This window comes from Chelonia mydas, chromosome 4 (genome assembly GCF_015237465.2).
Source record: "Chelonia mydas isolate rCheMyd1 chromosome 4, rCheMyd1.pri.v2, whole genome shotgun sequence".
In the NCBI taxonomy this organism is placed as follows: domain Eukaryota; kingdom Metazoa; phylum Chordata; order Testudines; family Cheloniidae; genus Chelonia; species Chelonia mydas.
In genome coordinates, this window is record NC_057852.1 from 113120931 (window position 1) to 113130338 (window position 9408).

The following is a 9408-nucleotide window of genomic DNA, read 5'->3' on the forward strand; positions in this document are numbered from 1 at the left end:
TGGCACTTGCGTTTACAGGTCACAGATTAGCCTCTGGATGGCAGAGCAAACAAACCGAGCGCTCCGCGGCGCTGGGCGTCCTGCTGCCCGCTGGCGGGCCAAGCGACGGGCGGCGGCGGAGCTGCGCCTGCTGCTCAGCCCAGGGAGGAGCCCGGACCACCCAGTCGGTCCCGCCGCCGCCGCGCCTGGAGCAACCGGCCTGGCCCGGCCTCAGGCTCCCCGTACACTCCGTCTTCCTTCCCCCTGTTCCCCGGCGCTCGCTGCCCGACCTCCTCGCCCAGGGACTGTCCTCGGGGCCGGGAGAGGGCACCGCCGGCGCAGGCGGGGCTCCGTGGGGGCAGCCTGGCGAAGAAGAATCGCAGCCCTTGCGAGCTAACCCCCCGGGGGGGAGGTCCAGCCGTGTAGACTCGAACGAAGGCGCGTAAATCGGAGCGGCGGCTCTAGCGACGCCCGGAGCCTGGCCTGGGAGCTCCGCCGTGCCGCCTCGCTCCGCACGCGGGCCCCCCGAAAGCGCCAGGAAACGCAGGCCCCCAGCACGCCGCTCTGCGCCCCGAAAGCGCACTCCCCCTCCCCGTCCAGGTCACCTACGCCAAGTGCCTGCATCTGTGACTCAGGGTGTGCCTCAAAACTCCCGGCGTGCGTGTGTCTCTTTCTCTTACACCCACGCGCATTTCTGCTTCCACGAATCCACCCCACACTCCCAGCCGCTGTTAATCGGTCCTGTTACCCCTAAAGCTGCTCCTGGCACGGCTAGTATAAACACACCGCACCCAAAGCACCCAGAAGCTGCTTGCATGTTTACGGATAGTCACCTAAAGGTGTCAAGGGCTGCATATTTCACACACACACTCCCTCATATACTTCCTATATGTCTGTTACACTCCGCATTTCCCCCACCCCCAGTTTCCTTCGCATATCTCTTGAGCATACCCATGCACCTAGACACTACGTGCCAGAACTGATAACTAGCCAGGAGTTCATGGGAAACACAAGAAGAAGAAGAAGGAGCTCAAATAATATTTAAACTGGCTTTATTTGTTCCCAAGCTTTAATCATACCCACATTCGTCATATCAAAGACGCCTTTGGGTTTCTTTCCTGCGCAGGGCACACCAGGTATTTTTTGCCGGAAATACTGAAGTTTTAGGAAATATTTTGATGGAGAATCGTTCATAATCAATCGGTTTCTTGGTCGAGTGTAAAATGACGCTGCTGCAGACAACAAAATAAAAAATGCGGAAGGTTTAGATGGGTTTATAAAAGAGGCGAGTCAAATCGTGTGTATTTATTTCACGTTAAAAACCGCCAGTTCGGTAACGAAAAATCTTGATATGATCTTTCTCATTGTATTGGCCCTCATCACCAAGCCCAAAACTCAGAGCTGTAGCACTGAGATTATAGTTTTCATTTACTTTATTAATACTCCAGTCGGGATTTTTCGATATTTTATTAGAGCAACAATATTTTTAATGGCGAAAATAAAACATGATACCAGAGACACATTTGTTGTATATGTTTAAATGAGTAAGATTTAGAAAATAAGTGTTGGTTTCATAGTTTCCAAAATGTTCCTGTTATTTAGAGTTATTTTATTTCCGTCAAATAGCGATTTAGAAGTAAGAACAGCTTTTAATCGCAGTAACAAAAAAAAAAAAAAAGACTTTAAAAGTCCCATTAGATTAAGATAATCATTAATATAAAACCATCAAATTGTAAATAACTAAAATGTAAAAAAAACAACACCCCGCCTTGGAAAATTGTTGAAGAAATTTTGAGTGATCCCTATAAAGCAAGCAGCCCAAAGTCTGAAAGTTTTTCTCCCCAATATAAAGCTAAATAGCATACGCAGCTTTAATTCAAGGGCAGTTTTACAGTCCCTAACAGACTATGAAATAAATAATGTTAAAGACTCTTCCTAGAGAGCCGCATTTCAAAGGTTTCCTAATTTGGAACACTGTTTACGTTTCCATTGACTGTTTCAACTTTTAATTAAACCATATTTTAAAAGCGGGTCACTACATCGATTTCCTAATTTAACCAACACCTAGGAGGAGGGGAAAGCCCCCCGAAACTCTGAGAACTACTGATTCGGATTAAGTACATGGTTTTTCACAAGGAACCGGAGCATTTGTTTGGGGTGGGTGAAACCATAACATAGAAAGTCAGAGGACCGCGTACATTATAAATGGAAAACCGTGGCAATCCTTTGAGCCATCACGGGTTTAGAATGAAAAGTTGAAGGCCTAATATAGTTCTGTAAACCCCTTGGGTTAGGGTACAGAAGGTCTATTCGTAGCTGGTAGATCGCGCCAGGCTTGAAGGGCGCCGGTGATACGGACAAGCTGCCCCCACCCCAGGGAGGAAGGGGTTAACTAGCCCACGTCCGACTCCCTTCAACTCGCCCAGTTCTGTCTGAAGATCAACAGCTTCCAGCTGTGGCGCGCCAATCAACTCCCACCCTGCGCGGAGCGCTGCCCAATGGGAAGGCTCGGGGTCGGGGCTGTCACTCATAGGTGAGGAATGACACCGGGGCTGGGAGAAAAAGGAGCAGGAAAGAGCAAAGGAACAGATAGAGGCAGGAAAAAGTCCAGCGCCGCGCGGGACCCCGCTGCTGCCGCCGGGGAGAAGGCGCGAGGGAGGCTCAGGGGCAGCCCCCAGGCCAGGCAGCCAGCCAGGCTCTTATGGGAGGGCTGCATGGGAACGGCGTATTAAAGCGTCCCCAGCCCCGCACCGCCGCTCGCTCTCTCCGGGCCGGGGAGCAGGGGCTGCAGCCGGGGGCGGCGATGAAGTCTCCCAGTTGAAGGAGCGGGATCCGGGCGGAGACTGGATCTGGCGCCGGGGCCAGGGCGGGCGCTGGTGCACCGGGGCGCTTCGGCAGCAGCCCTCGCTTCTGTGTCTCTTTCCCCGCTCCCCCGCGCGGCCCCCCGGGGCAGATGGCTGTCCGCAGCGGTAACGCCTTGACGCCTTTCTCCATCCAGGCCATCCTCAACAAGAAGGAGGAGCGCGCTCAGCACTTGGCGGGGCGGCCGCCGCCGGCCACCCCCACCACGCCGGCTTGCTGCTGGAGGCTGTTCGGCGAGAGGGCGGGCGCGGGCGCGGCGGACGAGGCTTTGCTGCCGGCCCGGGCCTGCCCCCGGGCTGCTCCGGCGGCGGCGAGGACGATGGGAGCCCCGGCGGGCTGGGATTCGGACTCGGCCCTCAGCGACGACCACGAGGGCGAGAGGCGCTCGGAGGAGGAGAGCACCGGGGTGCCGCAGGGGCCGCCCGGCAACAGCGCCCGCTCCAGAGAGGCCCCTGGTCGGGGGCGGCCTGCGCGGGAGGCTCAGCCCAGGGATCAGGAGGAAGAGCCCCCGGGCCTCAGTGACAGCGAGATGTCGGCCAGCGTTTCAGGTACGCTTGTGGGGGGAGAGGCCAGGGGCCGAGGAGGACCCCCAGTGGCAGGCGGGTGGAGCCCTGATGCCCCCCCGCCCCAGTGCCGGCCGCTGAGCTCCATGTGCCTTAGAGAGCGGGGACTCTCGCTCCCCTGGGGTTTGCGATCAGCTCTCTGAGACCCTGGACACCCGTTTCCCTGTGTGCCCAGGTGCCCCGGACACTGGCGATGCCCAGCACCCTGATGCTTGGCCCAGACCTCTCTGCGCCCACCAGTCCCCAGCTCCTGATGGTGGCCGAGCCGTGGCGTGGCAGGGTCTGTGATTGCTGCCGGGCCCCTCCCCAAGGGCGAAGGAGAATCGGTCTCTCCAGAGCTCTCCCAGCGCGGGCGCTGGCTAGTGGTTGTAGCTCGGGCATCTCACAAGGAAGGAGAATCAGAATAGAGATTTTTTGGGGGGAGGGGGGAGGGCAGAAGGACTCAGAGAAAGCCCGTAATAGAGAGGGACAGACCCTGGGGGTGAATGGGACAGCTACATAGATCAGTCACAATAACCAGCCACCGGCCACCAGCTCTGTAATCTGGAAGTGCTGGTCAGACAAGTTGTTACAAAGATTCACCTGACTGGACGTTGGGAGAAGTTTCCTTTGTGCTAAAGGAAATAGAACCCCACCGCGCCTTGCATTTGGGGTCAAGCTCCTTGCTGGCGGCTGGAGGCCTCCCTGCCCTTTGTGAGAAGTGAACTGTTTTCTAGCTGCCTTTTTACTCCCACAGGCCTTGGGTCAGAGGCGCTTCGCCCCCCCCCCCCGGGATTTATTTATGTTTTAAAAGGATGGGCCAGGCAATTGACGACAAAGAATAAGGATGGCAAAGGAGGGAGCCATCCCCTTGCCCCCGGGTGCCAGACAAATCCCGATGACAGAGGTGGGAGGGGCAGAACAGTGCAATGAAAGGAGAGAAATGCAAAACCACAGGGGAAAGCAAGCCTGCTCTCTCTGATGTGCTCCCAAAAGATAAGCCATCCCACAAATACTCCCTAATTACTGATCACTAGCTGCCCTGCAAGCGCTTGTTCCTTATGAATGAGACGTGTGCACAGCTGAGTGTGTGTGAAACGGCCTAGGAGCCCCTGGAGCTCTACCTCAGTGAGGGTGGGAGGAGCTGTGCCAGCCTGTGACACCCCCCCCCCCCAGCCCCGAGCGAGGGCTATCTGAATGGGGCAGTGGCATATCCTAACGTGTTCCCCGGCTAGGGGGTGCCGTGGTCCCCTAAGACACTCCTGGGCTGGGGGATGCAGCTTGGCCCTCTTTCTGGCTGCGTCTCCTGTCACCTTCCCTGCGGGGATGAAATGAGACCTATAAAGCAAGCAGTCAAAAGTCTTGAACTGTGCCTGAATAAGGAAGGGTGCAGTGCGGCCTACCCCTGAGCTGTGCCTGGCTGGGTTTGGGGGTGCATTGGTGCCTCAACCCCGAGCCGTGCCTCGCTGGGTTTGTGTGACCTTCCCCGTGAACCTGGCCTGCTGGGGGCCTAGGCCTGCAGTCTGAGCGGTGCCTAGGAGGCCGCACTGCGGGGGTGACGATCTCCCCTCGCCCCACTGTCCCTGGGTTTGGGTCGGTGACCTGCTCTGCCGCAGCCTGCCCTGTCTCTGATCTCGGCTGTTGCTCTCCCCCGCAGATCGCAGCCCGCCGGAGGAGGAGGACGGAGGCAGCAAGTGCGAGAAGCTGCTGGCCGGGGAGGAGGAGCAGGCGGCCCCCAAGCCGCGGAAGAAGCGCTCCCGGGCGGCCTTTTCCCACGCGCAGGTCTTCGAGCTGGAGCGGCGCTTCAACCACCAGCGCTACCTCTCGGGCCCGGAGCGAGCCGACCTGGCCGCCTCGCTCAAGCTCACCGAGACCCAGGTGAAGATCTGGTTCCAGAACCGCCGCTACAAGACCAAGCGGCGCCAGATGGCCGCGGACCTGCTGGCCTCGGCCCCGGCCGCCAAGAAAGTGGCGGTGAAAGTGCTGGTGCGGGACGATCAGAGACAGTATCACCCGGGGGAGATGCTGAGGCCGCCCTCGCTGCTGTCCCTGCAGCCTTCCTACTACTACCCCTACTACTGCCTGCCCGGGTGGGCCCTGTCCACCTGCACCGCAGCCGCGGGGACTCCATGAGACTGACCAGCCTCAGCCCTCTCCGATCCAAAGCAACCCCGAGCCCCAGCTGCAGGACTGTATGCACCGGACAGTATTTATTATTATTATTATTTTATTTGATTATTTTTATTATTGTTATTTGGGTAATTTTCCCCCTCCCCCTCCTTTCCACGTTGTGACTTTTGCAAACTCCCCCTCCCCCCACCTCCCCAAGCCGAGGACTCTTCTAATTCGGCACGACTCGTTCATGGTATCCATGTTGTCACTCTATTCCGTGTAGACTTGCTTGTTTGTTTTTGTTTTGCTGATATTGTTGCTCCGGATTGATAGAGAGCCGAATCTGGTGTGAGAGAAAGGAAAAAGAAACCTAGATCAGAACGGGAGATCAAGGACTCCCCCCATGGACTGAAAGGAAGATTATTTTTCTGTTTGTTGGTCTTCCAAATCGTTGCAAACCGTGTGTGCCTTGTATGGTGCTGAATGTAAGGAACCTCTTTCAAATCCCCCGTTCTCTTGTTGCCCGTGTTATTCCTGTTCTTCATGGTCCATGGCAAAGGACAGATGTGTCACAAAAGGGTGAGCCCTGTATCAAAAAGCCAGACCTCTTTTCTCCCTCGGATCTTTCCTTGGTGGGGGTTGGGGGAGGGAGAAGTAACGCGTTTTTAGCACTTTCCAGTTGTACTAAAGTTATTATTATTTTTATATTCAATGTGAATATTTCTAGTCAGGCTTTTTAAAAATGGAGTTAATGGGGAAAATTAGTACCATTCAGTGCCTTTTCTTTTTCTGTCTTTAAATTCGTCAGCAAACCTATCCTGTGGGTTTGTGATCTACTTCAGTAATATAACAGTCTCTTTCTTACAAGGTAATTCGTGGCTTTTTCCTCTTTTACTGGCACTGTGCACTCAACTAGATTATTTACTTTAAATGAATTGTGAATGTTTGTAAGCTATCCGCTGTACTTTTTTAATTTATAAACTTTAGTTTAACACATAGTTACGTCCATCGTGTCCTTTCTGCGTTTTACATAGAATTCTAAATACGCACAGATATTTTTCGTTTAGAAAGTATCTTCTCTCGTCTCCCACACTGGCAGTACTATCTGATTGTCCCTTATTGTTCCACTACACAATGTTTCATTTCCCTAGCGGAAGACAGTTTAGATCAATACATTTTGGGGTGAGTCTGCGGACCATTAACGTTAGAGGTATTGACATATATCTGATCCAATATATTCAGAACGGCAATAGGTCTCCTTTCTTTCTGAGAAAGAGGTTTGAATATTTTGTACTCTGTCTAGTTAACTTACATTTAGGATGCAGTGAAGTCAGAATACTCGCTATAATTATAGGCTAAAATATAAATTCCGAAATATTTGATTGGACGAGTACAATTCGATTTTTACACTGTACACCCTTAAAGTGCAGTTTATCCAGAGGGTACGCTTTGCTTTAGAAAGGTCTTGAGGAGTAAGGTTTTTGTGCACTGGATCGATTAACAATCCACAATCCGCTCTGGAGGAATGTGCGTGGGTGGGCAGCTTTCCTTTCTTTTATTTTTGATCATTATTTTGAAGGCTTTTTATTATGATTATTATTTTATTTATTATTGTATTGAGCAAGTCGTCGGCAGCCTATTTAATAATTTCAACCCACAAAGTGGCAAAATCATTATTCCAAGTGTGTGTATTTTCCACTCTCTGTGTGCTGTGCTTACCTAATAACCCCATCACGCTGTGCATAGCCGGGGTCGACGCTTAAAGTTGCACAACTGGATCGGGTAGGCGGAGAATCGCCTTCCAAACTTCCAGTTCTTAATTAAACTACGAAATCCGTATAAAAATGAAATAGCCGCTTGGGGCAGCCTCCCTCCTTTGAACTGATCCCCTAAAAGTTCCTGAAACAAATCTATAAAAGATTACAAAATGCTGTGGCAGCATGATCCTGCTAGTGTTTTATTTCCTCTGGAATTGTACACCAGGGGAAAATACTGGGGGAGAATTTGAGGCTTCGGGAGTTGTGTGTGTACCGATGACTGTGTACTTTCCAGCTAAGGCTCACGGCTTTTTTGAGTATCACGCGTAAATTACGTCTAATAATTCCGTCCAAATTCCTATTCGTGTCCGGGACCGAATAAAGAGATTTAGGCTTTCTTGTTTCGTGCAGTGAAGTCCTTTTCAGGGTGGAGACGCTTGGACACGGGCACATGATAATGGGCGACGGCTGCCAAGATCTCATCACGTTTCCCTGCCCTCTTTTGTTACACTACTTTCCCTTCCAGGCTGATGACAGGGACTTTCGTATACTTCTCACACAAAAGAATCGCTCGAAAGAACCGAAGTAGCGAAACCGATTTTGTAAGCAGACCTGAACGCAATTTAGTATATTTATGCCTCTGGACGTGTGCGTGACTTGAGCCATGTCCCAATGCTTTCTCCTCCCCCCTGAATCCCTAACGCTACTTTGCTAACGAACCCTTTTTTTCTTGGTGGTTATTATACTCCACAAAGGCTCCACAATTAAGCGTCTGATGTTGGGTTTATGTGCTCCCATCTATGGAATATGCCCCACCCACGGAATATACATAGGTCTGCATACTCCGAGATTCATCTTCCTCCTTTAAATTATTCAGGGAAGGCCAACCTCTCCTTTCCCTCTGCATGGCCGTGAACAGCTGGAATTCTCTAGCAGCGATTTCCTCGGTGGGAGGAGAGACCTGGAAATCCACCGCCCACCCCCAGCGGCTCCCCTGCGCTGAGGTATCTTTCGTAACCCCAGGGAGTAGTTTGCCTTGGCAAGTGGAGTTGGGGAGAGTTTTGTTCTTCCTTGTAAATATCAGTTTTCACGCAATCTAGTTTGTACGTTTCCCGTGGTCAATGTACAAATATTACTCCTGCAAGGAAAATGTTCAGAAACTCCAGCAGGGTCTGGCGGGGGGGAGGAGGGGGAGCGAATTGGGAACGAGGAGGTGGGGGTTGTTTTATTTCGATTATGTTGCGGGGGAGGGAAATGGAACGCAATTCCTTAGGCCTAAAGTATTTTCTCAGGCGAAGCTCCAAAGAAAATGAATGGGACTTTTGGGTTGCAAGTTCGAGGCCCCCTCTGCCCCTTTAAAGTTCCCGATAACCCATCGTTCCTCTCAACACACGTTTTAACATTTTTTTCCGATTTTCTTTTCATGGTTGCAGCTTCTGCACGCATGAAGGCGCAGGATCTTCTCTTACTAACGCTAACTCAGACCGTCTCAACTGGTGTAAATTGTCAGAGCGCCATTGACTTCAAAGGAGTGATGATCATTTGCACCAGAGGAGGATCTGGCCCCAGCTCTTGGGTAGCGATTTGAAGGATGCGTTTGGGTTTCTAAGTTTTTTTTTGTAGTAGTTTTGGAGGGAGGGATACCTTAGTGGTTTGAGCATTGGCCTGCTAAACCCAGGGTTGTGAGTTCAATCCTTGAGGGGGCCATTTAGGGATGGGGCAAAAATTGGGGATTGGGCCTGCTTTGAACAGGGGGTTGGAATAGATGACCTCCTGAGGTCCCTTCCAACCCGCATATTCTATGATTCTGTGGGTTATGCTGAAGCTTTCTTTTGATTATAATTTAACGTGTTTTTTGAGTGATTTTTTTCACCCATATAGTGCTGTAGGAAAACGTAAAATGAAAGGAAAGTGTAGATTTATGCGTCTCTGTAGCCATAACATTACACAGGGCTTTGCTTTTTGGGAGCTGTAACTATGCACATGTATGATAAAGAATCAAACTAGTTGTCTTTGAATTCATAACGCATAGTTTATGGTGCTTTTTACTAGAGGTAAACAATATCGAGGATGATCTATATGAAATTATTCTGACGTTTTGGCTTTTTTTTTTTTAACATCCAGCTATCGAATATTAAAACACTAAAATTTCCTTC

At 51.6% G+C, this 9408-nt stretch overlaps 1 protein-coding gene across 1 annotated transcript; it reads left to right on the forward strand.

The window, feature by feature from the left end:
- The first annotated feature begins 2530 nt into the window (after positions 1-2530).
- Positions 2531-6493, forward strand: NKX3-2 (NK3 homeobox 2). Its single transcript, XM_037896438.2, has 2 exons — positions 2531-3389; positions 5041-6493. Exons 1-2 carry the CDS (start codon positions 2933-2935, stop codon positions 5514-5516), a joined length of 933 nt encoding a protein of 310 aa, XP_037752366.1. The 5' UTR covers positions 2531-2932; the 3' UTR covers positions 5517-6493.
- The last annotated feature ends 2915 nt before the right edge of the window (positions 6494-9408 follow it).